This window comes from Sinocyclocheilus grahami, unplaced genomic scaffold (assembly GCF_001515645.1).
Source record: "Sinocyclocheilus grahami isolate Dianchi unplaced genomic scaffold, SAMN03320097.WGS_v1.1 scaffold1665.1, whole genome shotgun sequence".
In the NCBI taxonomy this organism is placed as follows: Eukaryota; Metazoa; Chordata; class Actinopteri; order Cypriniformes; family Cyprinidae; genus Sinocyclocheilus; species Sinocyclocheilus grahami.
The window spans coordinates 90,412-109,106 of NW_015506844.1; the positions used below are offsets into that span (position 1 = coordinate 90,412).

General features: G+C 34.4%; 2 protein-coding genes across 2 annotated transcripts in view; both read right to left on the bottom strand.

The window, feature by feature from the left end:
* Nucleotides 1–714, bottom strand: part of LOC107571883 (uncharacterized) — a 21,616-nt gene extending 20,902 nt beyond the window's left edge. The window contains exon 1 of the mRNA XM_016258263.1: nucleotides 669–714. Coding sequence (XP_016113749.1) covers nucleotides 669–714 — 46 coding nt within the window. The remainder of the gene's footprint in view (nucleotides 1–668) is intronic.
* Nucleotides 715–4,161: 3,447 nt separating this feature from the next.
* LOC107571885 (protein downstream neighbor of son homolog) lies at nucleotides 4,162–18,578 on the bottom strand. The gene is made up of 10 exons (XM_016258269.1): nucleotides 18,107–18,578; nucleotides 16,363–16,443; nucleotides 16,072–16,269; nucleotides 11,197–11,375; nucleotides 10,872–11,050; nucleotides 8,484–8,601; nucleotides 8,276–8,398; nucleotides 6,522–6,720; nucleotides 5,661–5,876; nucleotides 4,162–4,577 (listed from the first exon to the last, which is right to left on the bottom strand). The coding sequence occupies exons 1-10, from the start codon at nucleotides 18,518–18,520 to the stop codon at nucleotides 4,440–4,442; spliced, it is 1,845 nt and encodes a 614-aa protein (XP_016113755.1). The 5' UTR covers nucleotides 18,521–18,578; the 3' UTR covers nucleotides 4,162–4,439.
* Nucleotides 18,579–18,695: the final 117 nt, after the last annotated feature.

Below are 18,695 nucleotides of genomic sequence, written 5' to 3' on the forward strand. Positions count from 1 at the left end.
TTTAGTTTACACTCGAAGTAGATTGGTCCCTCTAAGCGAGATCCCAATTCGTCGGTCCTCCGACGTAACGTCGAGAGTGACCGACTGAAAGGGAACTGTAATCCACCAAAATGTTTTTTTTTTCATGTTCCAAAGGTTGTAGTAGTTGTAAGACTGACGTACTACAGGTGATATTTTACAAATACCTTTCTTATATGTACAGTACACATTTATTTTCAAAAAATTACCCGAAAGGTTTTTTTTCCCAAAAAAATATTTTCCCTATAAAATTTTTTTTTTTTTTTATACATTTAGACCACTTAACTTAATGATTGCTATCGGGATGTGAAGAGACTTTCAACCAGCATAACAAAAACAATTTCTGAAGACAATCACCTATTGCACTTTTAATGATGGATTTGCTTTTCACAAATATGCAGATTTGGGCTTCACAGCATGTCCATTGATTGTGGATTATTGTGCTGTTTGGACTCTCAATCTGACTACACCAATTCACTACAGAGGATCCATTGGTGAGTAAGTGATGTAATGCTAAATGTAGATGCAAAATGCATCTATATCTTGGATGGCAGGAGGATGAGGATATTTTCAGAAAATATTCACTTTTGGGTGAACTATTCCTTTAATATCAGCAAATATACAGATACTAAACAGAAGAAATAACTTACCTTTGATGGCTAGAATAAAAATGAATATAGTTCCAAGAATATGCATTTCCTCTCAGAAAACCTATTAAAAGAATAAATATATTATTTAAGGGTTATTAAATAATAGGTATTATTATTTAAAACCTAATGGACTGTGTTTTGAGCAGCAGAATGATCATCCAATAATAATTATATATTAATAGTGCTGATGTGTGTCACACTGAGCCTGCAACCAAACCCACATAAAACACTTTTTTATAGATTATCACAAAATTATGACATTTAATTGGTAGACACAATACAGCAATAGTTAGATTAGTTTATATCTAAAGCTCATGGGATTCTGAAATTATTTTAGTATGTATATGCTATTGTAGTATTCATTAATATTTTGAATTATCTTATTTGTATCATTTCAGTTTTTTTATTTTATTGCAGTTTTAGTAATTTTATGTGCTTTTATAACTTTCATTGGTATTTTTTTAATCAGTTTAGCTTGGATTTTTATTTCATTTTCAGTCATTTTAGTACTTTGACTTAGATTATTTTATTTTTAATTGATATTTAATTAATATTATAATATTAATATGGTTTATTTAAAATTGTAATTAATTTATTTTATTGTAAAATTTATTTCAGATTGTTGCCCAGATAAGATTTTTTAAAGTTAAATTTGTACTTTTAGTTAACAATTACGACACTGGTTATGCACATTAGTCACCGAAACTAGAGATGAGGAAAATATTGTATGGATATGTTATATTTTATATTAGTACATCATGTTTGATGACAAGTAAAACAAAATTGAGAAAAGAAAAACTAAACAACCTGAAAAAAATTAATGCATTAATAGATTGTTTTACATAAGACATTGGACTATGTACACAATGCATTTTATTATATACATTAATTAATATTATATTCATTTCTACTTGTAAGTTGCTTAATTTTATGCTTTTCTTTGCAGTCATTTCAGTGCTTCATGATTTATTGTTGAGCATTTGATAAATACTAAGACTTCAGCATTGAAATGAAATGTTTCTCCAATATTGTTAATCAATATCATGGTATTTCCATCTGAAACCATCACTGTACCGCATTAAATCCACAATACTTTTTTCATATCATGAAGTGCATGATATGATGAGGAAATAAAGGAGTACTTACCAAGTGTTGAGTTATTCAATCAGAGTTTGTGGTTTAGTTTGCTGCATTCATTCAGTGTGTTTTAAGCCGCTCTTGTCTCGTCTTCAATCACAAAAAGTTCAGTGCACTTCAGAGCCAAGTTACATGCTGAACAGAGAGAACATGAATCCAGCAGCTCTGTACGTGAGTGTCATGCTGCACAGATGCTGCTTTATGTTTTGGGGGCTGGGGTGGCATGGGTGTTAAAATATGACCTGACGCAACATCCCAATTACATTACACTGCAATAGTGACATTACCATTGCAATATTGCATTGGATCGATTTAATAAGTTGGTGAAGAAAAAGCTTGTTTCTGTCCCTCATGCATGTTTTGTCCACCTCTGTCTTTGAGTATTTTTAATGTATAAGCCCGGGCTGTGAAACGTTAGACGTGGAGGCACACAGGCACCAGGATCATCTTCTGAATGATAGAATTTCTTGGCTTGACTTAAAGTATTTACAATCTCCAATCACCCTTTAACCCTTCTGGCAGAAACTCAAGCTCTATTTTAAGACTCCTTAGACTTACCTGACGCACATGAGGACAATAACACTGAGGAGTTTGTAAAAACATGATTGCATAAATATTTATGCATTTAGCAAACGTTTATCCAAAGCGACTTAGAAAAGAGGAAGAAAAAATGTGCACTATTTTTTTTTAATCTTTCACAGTAATCAGATAAAATAAAATGCACGGCCAGATAAATTAAAATCCATGTATTAAAAGGCTGAATCGCTCAAAAAAAAGTCAATTTCATCCCACAAATACAGTGGGGGAAAAAAAAGAGACAAAATGAGAAAAAAATCCGGAAAAATCACATTGTTGGACTTTTAAAGAATTTATTTGCAAATTATGGTGGAAAATAAGTATTTGGTCAATAACAAAATTTTGTATGTGCATAAAATATTATATTTAATATTTAAAAATACACTGTTAATTAAAAAAATCGTGACTATCTCTTTAAATTATCAATATTTTCATATTACCATAAAATTAGGGACAAAATGTACTTTAAATAATTAAAAAATTAAAATGGTCATCATGACCCTAAAAATGCAAAATAAATAAAATCAGTAAATAAATCAATGTATAACATTTATAAATAACACATTTCTTTTTTTCAATGTATATATATATATATATAGACGTAAAAATTTCAAAATTAAAATGGTCTTCATGGCCTTAAAAAAAATCTGTAAATAACTCTTAATACATACACACACACGGTATACAAAATAATCATCCCCCTTTAAAATAATCACATTTTGTTGCTTTGAAGCCTGAAATGAAGACGGACACAGTTTTAGTTTTATCCAGCTGTATTTACTCAGTGCAACTTATACCATCCAAGTGAAAGATGAACACCAGCATGTCAGAAAAACAAACAAAAACAGAATCACAGAGTTGGAAAAAGGATCACCCCCTCCTAAAAATGACTTGTAAACTCAATCAGCTGGAGCGAATCACCTTCTCAATCACACAAAGCCATTTGACTTTCAACTGTGATCATTGTGATTAGCTCAGCATGAAAAGAGCTTTCCTGGAGCATTTCAGTCTTTGGCAGTAAAGCATGGAGGCGGTAATATCTTGTTATGGGGTGTCTCTCTGCAGCAGGGTTGTTGTAGCACATGCAGAATGAGACCTGATATTGTCTTCATCTAATAACCATGGACTTCACATGAAAGACTTCTTCTTAATGGCAGTATACGTCTCAGCACAATTCCAAAATATGCCTCCATGTCAATCGCACATTTCACACATTTGCCGGTCACCCGTGCTGTTTGCTCTGCTGCACACCCATGCCATGACAAATGTTTTTGCTTCCCCCCCCACAGAGAAATACCATGATTTTTGCCACGTTCCATTTTCTTTTCATATAACATTATTTGCACTTAAATCAGTATTTCATGTCCGCTAATTTATTTATAAAGTAGCCATGTAAGGGTAAGCAGGATAATGTAGTTCACCAGATATTATCACTAAAGCAGACAGCAAATTATCATTTAATTAGTTTCCTGCCAGACACATTGAAACACTCCCTTTAAACATATGTTTTGCACTTTCGCAATCATCTTTGACACTATTATGAGAGACACAAAGCAGAAAAAATTTTAACTCATTTAATATGATAAATTCATGCAAATACACCACCACAGAGGATTTTAACAGTCAGGAATAGCATCATGAAAGGTTTTAACACAGTTTTGCGCATATGTATATATACAGTGGGTACGGAAAGTATTCAGACCCCCTTAAATTTTTCACTCTTTCTCAAGGAAGGAAATATTTTGTTTCTCATCTAGAGACATTGATTAAAAAATAAGCTTTAAATCACACATAGCCTAAAACACATTACAGTCCAATTGACCAACAAAAAAAAAAAAAAGTAAAAACTGTCCAAACTCCTAATGTTTTCATACAAAACTAAAAGCTACACACTATACAAGCACAATCCCTATGTGAGTTCAGCAGCACTCATACAAGCTGGTAACATCTACTGTAAGCGTCACAGGAAGCCTGATATGCCAGAGATATTAATAGGCCTGGCCTGTCGTGTCTCTATAAATGTTTTCCCAGTGGCCGTGGGGGCATGAGAGTCAGATCTCAGGACTTCCAGCTGTACGAATAGTCTCTCATGTGCAGCTGTCTGAGCGCACTCTTTCCCAGCATGCTTGGCACTGCCAGCTGCTGAACGGAGCTCTGCTGTAGGCCACACCTGCTGAGATCCTGTACCACGGCCTCCTAGAAATAAGACCACATGAGAGCATGATATTTTCTGTCTACATAGACCTAATATAAAAGACGACGAGAGAAACGTCAATCATAAATAACATGCAATACTGAAAAATTAACTAAAACTAGTTATTGAGCAGAGCAGGGCTTCCCAAATGGGGGATTTGTCTAGGTTTACTTTATTTACACATTTGCATAATTTCCAACATTTTTGTGGACAGACGTTTACAGCATTTCAGCAGAATTCGGACAAAAAAAAACAACAAAAACAAACAAAAAACATTATGATTTGAAATATTAAAAGCGTGAGGGTTTGAATGTTTGACAGTGAAGAATTTGACAAATATTAGCATTATAACTAATAAAGTGTCAAATAAATTATAATTATCACATTGTTTTATTTTACAGTACTTTTGTAATTTACAACAAAAATACATTTCAATCATTTTTTCATAATTATAGTTATAAAAAATGATACATCAAAAATATCAATTTTTTATTAAAAACAAACTAAAAATAATAAACTATATAAAAACAATAAATACTCTAATAATTTAAAGTTAAAACTACTAATAAAAATAACAGTTTAATCAATATATGTGACAAAATAATCACATTTATATTTTTGCCAGTCATGCAGCCCTAAATATGAATAATTTTAAAATAAAAATTATTACACATTTTGTATGTTTATATATTAATTTCTATTTATATAACATTTATGTTTGAAGAATATATTTAACATTTATATATATATTTCACCTGACCAATAAAAAAATAAATAAAAAAGTTTGGGAACCCCTGAAATAGCTATTGAAACCGCTCTAATGACACTGTACACTAAAAAGCATTTTTGAAGTTGTCAAGACTATTGAACTATGTTTTACAAGAAAGTACTCTTTCAGTCTTTCTACTTCAAAATTTGATGTTTAATTAAATGTGTTACCGTTTCTTGTGAAATTTACTAGCAATTTCTGAGTAAAAATTGTTTCAAAGTAAATCCCACACCAATTTTTGTTTCCCCGAGTGTAAATGTAACAAACACAAAATGCTCTGTCTCAGAGCTAAAGCACTGCGTGTGATTAAACGCACCAATTGTTGAGGTTCAGAGGTCTGGCTGACAGGAACATTGAGGACAGCTGTGGGTTCATGGGTGTAGAGACCCACAGAAAACTCTCCTTTCTGAGCGGGTTTCAGGAGCTGCGTCAGCGCGTGTAGCGTGTGGGGCATGATGGGTCCCGTCACCTCCAGACTGCACACGTCCTGATAGCCCATTCTCACCCGAGTCTTCACATTCACAGTACGAGCCTGAAATGTGCAGCAGAAGAGAGACAGACAAATGTTTTCATTAGAAAAATGACATGATTCAATAAGAATACATGGTTCAATAATAAAATATAAATCAATTTATTGATACAATTAATTCATCAAAATCAAATTAAACACATACAATAAAATACAATAAAATATAAGATTCAAATACAATAAATACAATTACATAAATACAGCAAAATACAAGTACAATAAATAGAATTAAAAATAACAAAATACAAAAGTACAATAAAATAAATAAAATTAAAAATAAGATAAAAATCAAATCAAATATAAATCAAATTAAAATAAAAAAATTGAAAAAGAATATATATTGCAATAAAATGTAAACACAATAAGTAAAAATGAAAAATAAAATGCAATAATACAAAAGTAAAATTAAATATAAATATGAATATAAAAACTGAAGCACAATGAATAAGATAAAAATACAATAAAAAATAAGAAATAAGAAAAAATACAATAAAAAAAATAAGAAAATAAAACAAAAGTACAATTTTAATAAATATAAAATATGGGAATACATCAGTCTAAATCAAATAAAGACCTTTGAACACTGAGAATGGGACGACAGCACAAATCTAGAACATGATGCTGGGAGACAAACACGAGGCCTCGTACCTTGAGTGTGTGCAGTGTGGCCCCTCTGAAGGCTGTAGGGGCCAGTAGTGTTGGAGGAAGTCCTGCCTGAAAACCAGCTCCAGCCACCAAACTTTTACAGTTAATGAGGAAGTTGAGCAGCGTGAAGGTGTTCGAGCCCTCCACCAACACCACGGACTCTGGTCTGTGGTCCAAACGCACCTCTCTGTGCTCCTTACGACTGGGGCACGACTTAAGGAACTATATCATGCAAAATTGAGCATTCAGGTTTAATAAAACGGCATATGAAAACTAGGGCTGTCAATCGATTCAAATATTTAATCGCGATTAATCGCATGATTGTAATGAGTTAACTCGTGATTAATCGCAACTTAATCGCACCTTTTTATCTGTTCTAAATCTACCTTAAATTAATACTTTTCAAGTTTTTAATACTCTAATCAACAACGGCATGGACAAATTTGGATGCTTTATCCAAATGTATGTTTATTATTAGTGAAACCATAGTCAACAGAGCATGAAGACTAGACATGTGTCATAGGTCATAGGTGTTTTTCAAAGAACGTCTATTAGACACATGAAAAAAAGAACATAGAAATAACAGGTTCCCATTACTTCTTTCTTTGCACTGAGCAATACTTACACAAACCTGTTTACACTATTCGCACGACAGGGCAGCTCACTTCTTCTGAGCATGCAAAATGTACATTTATTATTATATTATTATTTGTTTGCCTCTCTGTGCCCACATACTGTATTTTGATGCAGCTAAATTCTCAATAAAACTGTTTTCATTGATATATTTCACTGTTTCTGTTGTCAGACAACGGAATGAATATGAAATAGTGACTGAAACACGATCCATTAAGACTACATAACCAACTCTCCCTTCCGAGACGTTAATCTGCCCAAAAATCCTGATAATCGAGCCGTCGTCTGATTAAATCAAATAGGCTACACATAAGATAAAGACAATAGCTGTGCTGTAATTTCGGCTATACTTGCATGTAAAATTAGAGAAGCAACATAATATATATTTTAACTGAAAGCGCTGCTCCTCTCAGCCGCTCGCTGAACAGAACAGACACAGAGAAAGAGGTGTGCATGCTGGGAAAGAGAGACCTTGTGCTCACGCGGCAGTACCAGCGAGTCTCAGAAACTAAATAAGGTTTGGACAAACCCTAAAGATTTATCGCTAGGCGCTTTTTTGAAAAGAAAAAAATTGAAAAGATCTGAAAAGTTGCTAAATCGACAAAGTCGTTAAGTTGGCAACTCTGTCAGCATCTCCATTTCTCCAACTAACTTACGGTTAGGCCACGGGTCAAACAGAAAATGCGCGCTGCGTTAATCAGGGCGTTAATCAAATTAGTGCCGTTAAAATGAATTTGCGTTAACGCGTTACTGGAGGGCTTACTTACTTCATTAGGGTTACTGTAATTTTGACAGCCCTAATGAAAACACATGATGTCAAGTTCCATGAAGGGTTATTATAGTTAACTAAAACTAAAATGAAAACTAAAAACTAACAAATTTGAAACTTGAAATAAAATAAATGTTAACGGAAATAAAAAATATATATATTTTATTTCAGCTTGATGCCAAACATTTCAATTTTTTATTTGGTTTAACTTAAAAATAAACAAAAATTAATAAGTAAAAATGAATACAAACTATGAAAACACCATGTGCCAATATTTTAATTTTACGAACAATTCAGATTTCCTAACTAAAGCATTGCATAAATATGTGCGGCTCGAGCTGATCGTAAAGGATACAGTTTGATGGAAATGGCATCTGGTTTCTTGATCTTGTCTTGGACGCCCATCTCCTTCAGCCAGGAAAATCCACCATCATCATCATCTTCATCATCCTCCTCATTTTCACTGTGCTCACTTAATCTGTAAAAAGCAAAGATGACAAATGCATTGACCAATATTGAAAGCAGAATCAACTCCCATCAGCTGTCAGCGGTCATGTACTCACACAGCGCCGCTGGCCGCTTCCTCACCCTCAGTCTGCTGAACACTCTCACTTAGCTGAGATGAAGCAAGCTCTTTGCTCTTCCTCCTCTCCTCCAGCAGAGGGAGTGAGAACTCTATCCCTGAACACAACAAAGTACAAACACTGATATAGTTCAGAAAACAATAAAATATCCCTTGAGGTTATGCATTACAGTGATTCAGCACCGGCAAAACCTGCTCTTAGGCATGAGACAAAGCAGCCACCATTAACTGTGGTAAAATCACTGTAATGCAAAAATGTATTTATTCAAGTTTTATTAAAAAAAATTAAAAAGAAAAATTGAAGGGTGCAAAGAAAATTTCTCAAATAATGTGTTTTCCTAAAATGGATACAAAGAATCATTTACAAGCAAAACGATTGAATTTATCAGAATATATAAATTATTATATGTATGTATGTATGTATGTATGTGGGTACATAAAATCTGTAATCAGATTATTGTGCTGATACTAGCAAAATATATATTGAATGATGTGTGTTCTTAGTCTTTCCTTTCTGTAATGGAGCAGCAGCCCGGACAGAAGCTATAAGAGCTTAATTAAATGCCAGATACAGCTTACCAAAAGACCAATAATAACCAAGAAATAGAAATAATAATATAAAAAATATATGCATAACACGGGACATTTAATTATGAACAAGCCTGAAATACACTGGTGGTATTATTTTGAAAAGTCTGTGCTTTACTACTTCCAGCTGCTCATTCAAAAAGATGAGGGAGATAAAATGTGTTTTCTTATAACCATCTACAGTATATTATATTTAGGGCTGTCGATTTAACGGCATTAATTAGTTATGAAAAAATAATGCACAATTTTACGCACCCACCCCCGCCCTAAACCTGCGTCATCTTTTCATACAGTTGACTGATGAAGAACATGATGCGAGGCAACATATCATCATATGATATAGTTAAGACATTTTACATGAGAAGCAAGTGCAATAACACACAATTGCTGTTTTTGTCCCAAACAGCACGAGTGCAAATGTGATATTGATTATATACAACAGTTCAATAAATAAAAAGTTAATATTGTGTTATATTTTAGGCACAATATTGTGTTTTTGCTCAATTAAAATATATTATCTATACAACCACAACAGAACTGTTGAGTGTCTCCAATCAACACACAGTTTCTGAATGAATCCACATTTTGAACGAATTAATGCTGAACCATGATTGGGTGAACCAATGATTCAGTGGCCCATTCATAAAGAGAGCCATTTCATTCCTGAATGAATCAGCCATTCAAATGAATGAATCATTAAGACATGTATTGCCACCCACTGGCAGATTTTGTTTCTTAAAGTATCTTTTCATTTAAAAAATAATTGTATATTTCCATATTAATATAAAATCTATTAAAGTTATTTTTCACCCAAAAATGCAAATTCTATCATCAGTTATTATTCTCCCTCATATTGTTTCAAACCTGTATGACTCATTTTCTTTAACCAAAACAAAAATATTTTGGTTACCACTGACCTCCAATGTATGGGAAAAAAAATACTGAGACATTTCTTTTATCTGTTTTTATTTATTTAATGTTTGCAGCCTAAGTTTGTGTAATAAATTCTGTGTTGAATCAAATCAAATATTTATTTTTAAAGCTACTTTTTAAAATGTATATTTGATGCTTTTCTCATTTAACACAATAATGGCTTTAAATTATCTTTTGGGGGTAATTTTTTCATATTTGATGTGCAATTAATTTGTGTTTAATTAGACTAATTGCCACATTAATTAGATTAAAAATGTAACCTCTTGATAGCCCTAATTACAATATAAACATAACTCACTGACAGTAGATCTTCAGCCACCTATTGGCATAAATGTACAGTACTCCGTGTTTCCCCTAGGTTTACGGCTTGGGGGGGATTGGTTGAATTATACAGGATTTCCGGGAGACGTGTGTGTCACGTTCTTTAACGTTCCGCCTGGAAACAAAGATGCCGTGACGCCAAACCCCCTCACGAAAGTAGTAAGCAGTCGTGTTTACAACTGTGATGACGAGCGCTTATCAGGATCAACTAAATGCTGGAGTTTCAAAAGTATGTGAAAAATGTAAAGTTCGCGGCATAGAATCTTTAAAATACGTCCGAGAGTTTTACACACCGTTCTGTTATTGTCGCGACATTTCCACGCCCCGAAAACGTGACGATGAACGAAACAAACTGTGATTGGTTGTTTGACATGTCGGTCAAACAGCCTCATGGGCGGGCCTTGGCCAATGAAAGCTGCCATGGATTCCAGACCTTCAACCGTCAGTCTGAAGGTCTGGCTATGCGAGACTAATGCTAGTGTAACTCTCACTGCTGAGTCCTGGTTGAAATTGAAAGTGCTCTTACCCTCTGCCTTCATGGCCTCTCGCAGCCCTCTAGTGGTGGGGGACAGCAGTGCACTGATGCCTTTAGCACCGCTCAGACCGGCCGCCCTGAACAGTACTGTGAATTGATACGAGCACAGGTAGAAATATGGACACAGTCGGGTCTTCAGGAGACTGTACAGAGATGTAAGGCTCACAGACCTACAACACACAAGAAAACAGTCAACAACACATTCAGTTGCATCTAGTCGAATAGTTTTTCAAAGGCTGACAAATGCCAGCAGCTAGAGGGCCGATGATTATATGTACGCATGTGGCAGACACTTAAACTCATTTCCCTCTCGTACCAGTCACTCATCAGACTCTGCTGCAGCGTTGCGTCCTGGGCCCACGGCATGCACTTGCCAGAGAACTTGCGCTCTGCGCCAATCCGTGGGAAGAGGGGGAGCCAGGGTAGCGATGGGTGCTGCCAGTACTGAAGACACTGCTGAAAACCACATCGCAGCTCCGCACAGCCCCTGGGATCCTGCAACATACACCAAAACAACATAAATACACATTTTACAGATTAGCATTATTTCATCTTATTGGAATGTAACCGTGTACACCTGGAAAACTCTAAATATTATAATATTCTATACAAAAATAAAACTATAAACAAATTTTAAAATTACACAATCGCAATTTTGAAATTTTTTTATTGAAACCAAGCTCAGAAAACAACTCGTTTTGGAATGTGCCACTTTATGACATAACAGTGCGGCTAAGCATCGCCTCCACAGGAGAAGATCAACGCCTGCTTCTACATCACTTCCTCTTTAGCCCCGCCCACTGATACACGCTTGTAGTAGGAGGAGAGGAAATACTAGAGATGCAAACACAGGATTACTCCATCAACAGAACCAGACAGATGACATTACAAGACACTGTGTAGCGAGTTGTGAAAAATATCTTTGAATTGCCTACCTTGTGATCCTAACATATCTTCTAGATCGGACGCGAGCGCTGTTGCATCATCAGTTCCTTTCAGGTGGTCAGAAGCGGCGCGAATGCGTGTATGTCAGAAATAGAGCGGGACATCAGTTTACTGTTGGAGATTTGTTGTTTCAATCCGTGCCTCATCCAGTGTAGACAGAATCGCAGATTATAATGGGTTCTGTTGTCTATAGTAAAGGTCGACCGATATGGGTTTTTCTCTGGCCGATGCCGATATTTAGAAATCAGGGGAGTCGATGGCCAATATATAATGCCAATTTTTTTCTTTTTTTTTTTCCCCCTTCATGTCATAAAAGAGTTTGAGTAAATGATTATTGCAGGGTACAAGATAGTAATAGTAGTAGTAGCCTAAATTATAGTGATAATACATGGCTCAATTTAAGCACCTTCTAAAAACAGTTCTGAAGCATGTGTTTCCCACAGACTTGCAAATGCAAACTGATTTTCTGCAGGAGTCGTCGCTGTTGGAGCGGGTTTCCCCGGTAACGACTGTAATCAAATAAGCACTTTGCTCACAACTACTTTAATCAGGCATTACAGGAAAAACTAAATTAAAATGGCATCGAAGCTTTTCTGAAGACGGTCGGTTCTTTTCAAAGATACATTCATATAAAAACACCAGCACTGCATTTTAATTCTGAAACGTGCAGTGATCAGTTTATTCAACAAAGTTTATTAAATAACTCAATGTATAGGAAATAGGGCTGTCGCGATTTGTCGATTTTATTAGACTATTCAATTTTTTTTAAATCCTCGACTTCATTTTGCTCGCGTCGACTAACCGGCAAAATACCGGAAGTGGCGCATTTCAGACGAGAATGTATAAAACACATTATTAGTCTGTTTTCCAAGGCTGCATGATATATTAAACCCATTTAAAAATCATAATTAAGCATAATTGTGAATTCACAAACGCTACGATTTAATGAAATAATTATATGCGATGCAGTTCTAATACAGTATATGCGCTTTATTTATTTACATGCATGTACACGCCTCACACAGCGGCTCCGTTCACTTTAGTTCCACAGGAACTGATATCATTTACATGTGTGGAGCGTCTCAAACTCCATCTCTGCATGTTGTTGTGAGTTTGGGTTTATTATAACGTTCATCTGGGAACGCAACATGCACCATTTCATCAGATTTGTAAGGTAAATCATTTATAAATCTACACAAACACAGGAGAATACATTGTGGTTTCAAAATAAAAGCTCAAACCCTCACTCTGAGTTTACACGTTTTGATGTCCACATATTCTTTTAATTACAGTGGATAGCATTTCTGTTCTAAAGAAATGGACAAATATTAATTAAGTGAACATTTGAATGAAATGGTGCTTGGCCAACATTAAACAAGGATTGGATCGCACAGTAATGTGTAAAAAACAATCGTCAGGCCGTTGGCGCCCCCTGCAGGCCTTTGTTGTAATGCGTAATGTACATTAGCTCTATTGTTTATAATACATTATGTATTTTAACAATTTTGTTCAATAAAACCATATGATTTCTTGCTTTTGATACTTTATTTGAACTAATTATTATTGCCTTCATTTTAAAGGCTACATCTATTTTTATTGCCACAAAACATTTTTTTTTTATAATTATAGGGCACTATGAAATCTGTTTTATTTCCAAATTCAGTTTTTTTCCATTTTAATTTTTCTATACTCCGTTTTAATGGTTAAATTAAATTGTATTAATCAAAAAACCTGTCTAATTAATTGAGTTTTACAGTTTTATCTTTACCAAATTCTGTTTTCCATTATTTTCTGGATTCCATTTTAATGGTTCCATTAAATTTGAATAATCAAAAGCATCTCCAATTAATTGATTTTATTAACCCACACCCTACACACACATTTCATGAGGAAAGTTAACGTGCACGTTATAATCAGCCCAGAAGTTTCATCTGAATTCCACGTGTTTTTACTTTCACATGCAAATGACTTGTTGCAATATGATAACTTTCCGGCATCAATTCTAGCAGGGTAAAACGTAATTACGCGTTCGAAACGGTTTGTTTTGCCTTGCCATTAGCTGAAGCTGTGTGTGAACAAGGCACTGCTGCAGAGTGTGAGTTGCTCCGTCTCACGCCGCCAGAGGGAGAGAGATTCTCCGGTACAGCTGCCCGCAGATGCGCCTGCCTATAAATCAGCCTAATATGCAGTACAATCGGCCGATGCCGATTAATTAAAAATTGCCCAAAATCGGCCGGCCGATCAATCGGTCGACCTCTAGTCTATAGTCGCATTGCGCCGCTTGTGTCCGGTGTAAACACGAGGTAAAATTAGCAAAGAGCTCCAGACTGTGTCAGTGAAAAACTTTTTTTTTTTTTTTTGCTTTACTTTGCTATGGATTCATTTTTAAACAAGACAGTATGATGCGGGCTTTTCAGAGAGACTGAAAGTAAACGATGATGCAGCGCATCAAATGCAGTCTGACTAGAGTGGATCCAACTGTAATGTCGTAACACATAAGTGTGAGTAAACGTGCTTTTACTACTATTGCATTGTCTGTTCCAGAACGTTTGATAAATACTGAGTATTATAGATTTTTAACCCAAATGGCCCATGTTGTTTTCAGAGTACGACACAGTATCGTCCATTTAATAAGTGAAACTGTTAACCAATCATAGCAGTGGGCGTTTACTTGTGAGTCTCGAATGCGCCCCGCATATACAAACAGACCGTTCTGCAGAGAGGCTCAAAAACAGGATAGAAAATATCCTATTACTTCTAAATTATGATGTTTTTATGTAAAATTACACTAACATTATAAGTAATCTTCAGAGAACATTATAAAATAATTTAAAAAATGCAGTTCATGCATCAGTCCCCTTTAAAATAAAAATCGTAAATAAACACAAACTATTTAAACAATTTTTTTACTAAAAGTTTCTGGTAAAATCTTATTAAATAAGTCCTTAAGTGAGCTTAAACTTAAAATATAAAAAAATTGTTTTAAGTAAAATTTATTTTATATCATAAAAATAAAACTGCATCAATAATTAGTAGGGATGTAACGATTCAATTCACGATTCGATTCACAATTTTTTTTTTTTTACAAAATGAGATTTAAGAAAAATTATAAATTAAATGCGTCCTTTTATTATTGCTTGGAAAAAATAATGTACGTTTATTTGTGAAATTGAAATAACACTATAATAATATACTAATATAACACTTGTGCATTATTGCTCTTTTGTTGGTTTTGATTGCTTCTATTGTCCTCATTTGTAAATCGCTTTGGATAAAAGCGTCTGCTAAATAACAAAATTTTAATATAATGTAAATGTAAATAACAAAACTAAATTGAAATTTTAAAACAAGCCCCAAATCAAATAAATAAGTAACACAAATAAAATAAATCTCTTCATATAAGCAAACTAGAGCTTTGTCTGTGCTCTTTCCATTTAAAATTAGAGGCAACCACTGCATTTTAATCATGATCTAAACAAAGATGCTGCATACATGCAACATGAGCAGTTTTTAATCTAAATTAGATTGCATAATTTCGAAATTTGAAGCAAAAACAGAATGGTTTGACTTCAGTTTTCTGAAACTATGCATAAAAAATATCTGTATGAAACAGAAACAGCAGACGAGCTGAATGAGACGCAGATTAAAGCGTCAGGCACTTAAAGCGTTTCCTGGTTTCCGCTGTAAACAAAGCAGCGCTGCACTTATGAACTTTAATATGCATTATACAGAGGCAAGGGGAAAAAAAAAAAAAAAAAAACATCGAAAGACGTAAGTAGTAAGTTCCCCTCAGACATACATTCATATAAACTCCTACCCCTAAATGAATCGCGATTTGTTTATTATCTCAACCGATTTGAATAGTCACATATTTAAATCGATTTTCAACCGGCTCGCGGTTAATCGTTACATCCCTAGTAATTAGACAATAACATATTCAATTAGTAAAATATTTTATTTATTATTTAATCAAATATAAATGTAGATATTAAAAATAAAACTATATATAAACACCAAATATTAAAAAAGTACTACAATTTAGATTAAATCACAAATTATATCATATAAAACTGTATACAAAACTAATGAAAATAAGTCTTTTATATATAAAATCATAAAGATTTAATATTTAATATAAAAAATTAACTATAAATCATTTATTGGTAGGCTGGCTTCTATTATTAGTTTGAAATCTCTTGCAGAAAATATCTGAAGACAAGAGTGTGCCCTGTAACTGTGTCCTTACTTGTATATTAGCAGGTAAGCTGGTGTACTCGGCCCTGCAGTGAGAGCTCAAGCCCTGTGCCTCCTCCTGCGCCTTCAGATGTTCAGCCCAGGAGAACGACTGAGGAGACGTGAACAACACACGCGTTTTAAGGGACCAATCAGCCGGGAACTCCAGACACACTTCAGCTGGAGCCGTGTCACAATCCGCCACTGGACTCTAGAGACAAACACACGTCAATTAAGCTAATTACCACAAAAAAACCATGACAGAGAAATCATGAGTAACTATGAGCCGTCATCAGACAGACACCTTCAGCACTGGAGTGGATCTCTCCGGCTCAAACAGATCCTCCTCAAACAAATCATCATCTTCAGAGAGAGAAACAGGTGTCTGCAGACAGATCAGAATAAAAGTGAACACATGAGTATCTGTAAATATGCCAAAGAATTAATAGAATAAAGTGAATTAGAATGATATTCATTTTTACAAGGACGATAACCAGTGATTATGATATACTGTTTTTTTTAACAGCATTTACAGTAAAGCCCTGATATAGAAAATTGCATGCTGACATGACCTTATGTGAAATCAGACATTTTTTTACGTACATACTAAATAATGAATAACTGAGTTAATGATAACATTATTATTATGAGTAAATGTTAATCATGTCACAACTACCCCATGAGCCCACTATAAAACTAGAAATAACTAAAAAAAAAAAAAAACTAAAAAAAAAAAATATATCAAATCACAAAATAAAACTGTATACAAAATATTTTAACAAAAGTATTTTAATAAAATCAACAATTACACATTTTAATATTTTATAAAAAATAAACTGTAAATAATTTTTAAATGTTTATAAAATAATAAACAGTAAAATTATAATAAAAAAAATTAGTAACAGTAAAAAATAAATAAAAATGTATGTATATATATATATATATATATATACATACACACTGTGGTGTGAAAAAGTGTTGGCCCCCTTCCTGATTTCTTATTTTTTTGCATGTTTGTCACACTTTAATGTTTCAGATCATCAAACAAATTTAAATATCAGTCAAAGATAACACAAGTAAACACAACATGCAGTTTTTAAATGAAGGTTTTTATTATTAAGGGAAAACAAAATCCAAAACTACATGGCCCTGTGTGAAGAAGTGCTTGCCCCCTGTTAAAACTGTGGTTTATCACACCTGAGTTCAATTTCTCTGGCCACACCCAGGCCTGATTACTGCCACACCTGTTCGCAATCAAGAAATCTCTTAAATAGGACCTGCCTATTTAAGAGACTGGGCAAAAATGGTCTGCGTGGCAGAGTTCCAAGACGAAAACTGCTGCTGAGCAAGAAGAACATAAAGGCTTGTCTCAGTTTTGCCAGAAAACATCTTGATGATCCCCAAGACTTATGGGAAAATACTCTGTGGACTGACGAGACGAAAGTTGAACTTTTTGGAAGGTGTGTGTCCCATTACGTCTGGCGTAAAAGTAACACTGCATTTCAGAAAAAGAACATCATACCAACAGTAAAATATGGTGGTGGTAGTGTGATGGTCTGGGGCTGTTTTGCTGCTTCATATATATTTAATTATGAATCTTGCCACAACCCTATGAGCCCAATATTTTCACTAAACATTTTAACAGAAAAACATTTTATATTTTAAAAATAGCTTTAACAATAATACAATAATGACTTGAAAACAAAATATTGCATAAAAAAATACAAAAGCAAAACTATAAAGAACTAAAAACTACAAATACGAAAACTAATAAACGAAAAAACATATAAAACAGTAAACAAAATACTTGAATATGAAATATTGTATAAACAAAAATCATAAAAACATTAATGATAATAAAACTATAACATATACATTTAACAAATCTATTTAAGCTACTAAATATTTATAAAAATAAGTGCAAATATAACAATTTTTAATTTTATATGAAATAATGTGTATATACACACACATACACCTCTCTCTCTCTCTATATATATCTGTGTGTGTGTGAAATGGATGATGGTGAACAGTTGACTGTAATGTACCTGTATGTGGTGGTGTTTTTGTTGGTCAGTATTGAACAGCTCCTCTCTCATTGACGCTCCAGCGTTCGGAAGTTCTTCTCTAAATTTCGCGTCCAAAACCGCAGCTGCTGCTGCTGCCGCCTTTTTACCGTCCAGAGCGCCGCGGTGTCCGTCGGTATGTGATAAAGCTCTTTTCTTGGGACTGTTGTACGTGTTCTCGATGTTCACGAACGGATTTCTGCGCTTCACGCCGCCGCTCGCCCGGCCCGGTGCGCTCAACAGCGGCCCCGGTGAGAACGGACGGACTCCGTCCACCGACACCACCGGACTCGACGTTCTCCGGCCGGGTCCTTCGCTCCGCGCGCGCTTCCGTCTCATCCGGAGAACATCGGATGGTTTTTTAAAGCTGGGAGAATAGCAGCCCAACTCCAACATTGTGAGCGTTTCAGGCGATTATTGCTGCGTGAAGCGGGAACTATGGTAGATTATTGATTTGTTTTGTTCGGAACGCGACACTCAAAATTTCGCGCGGAGCGGAATTACGTCAGCCCGTTGCGTGATGACGCAAATAAGCGCGTTGACGTTGTACTAAAACACCCAACAAATGTAA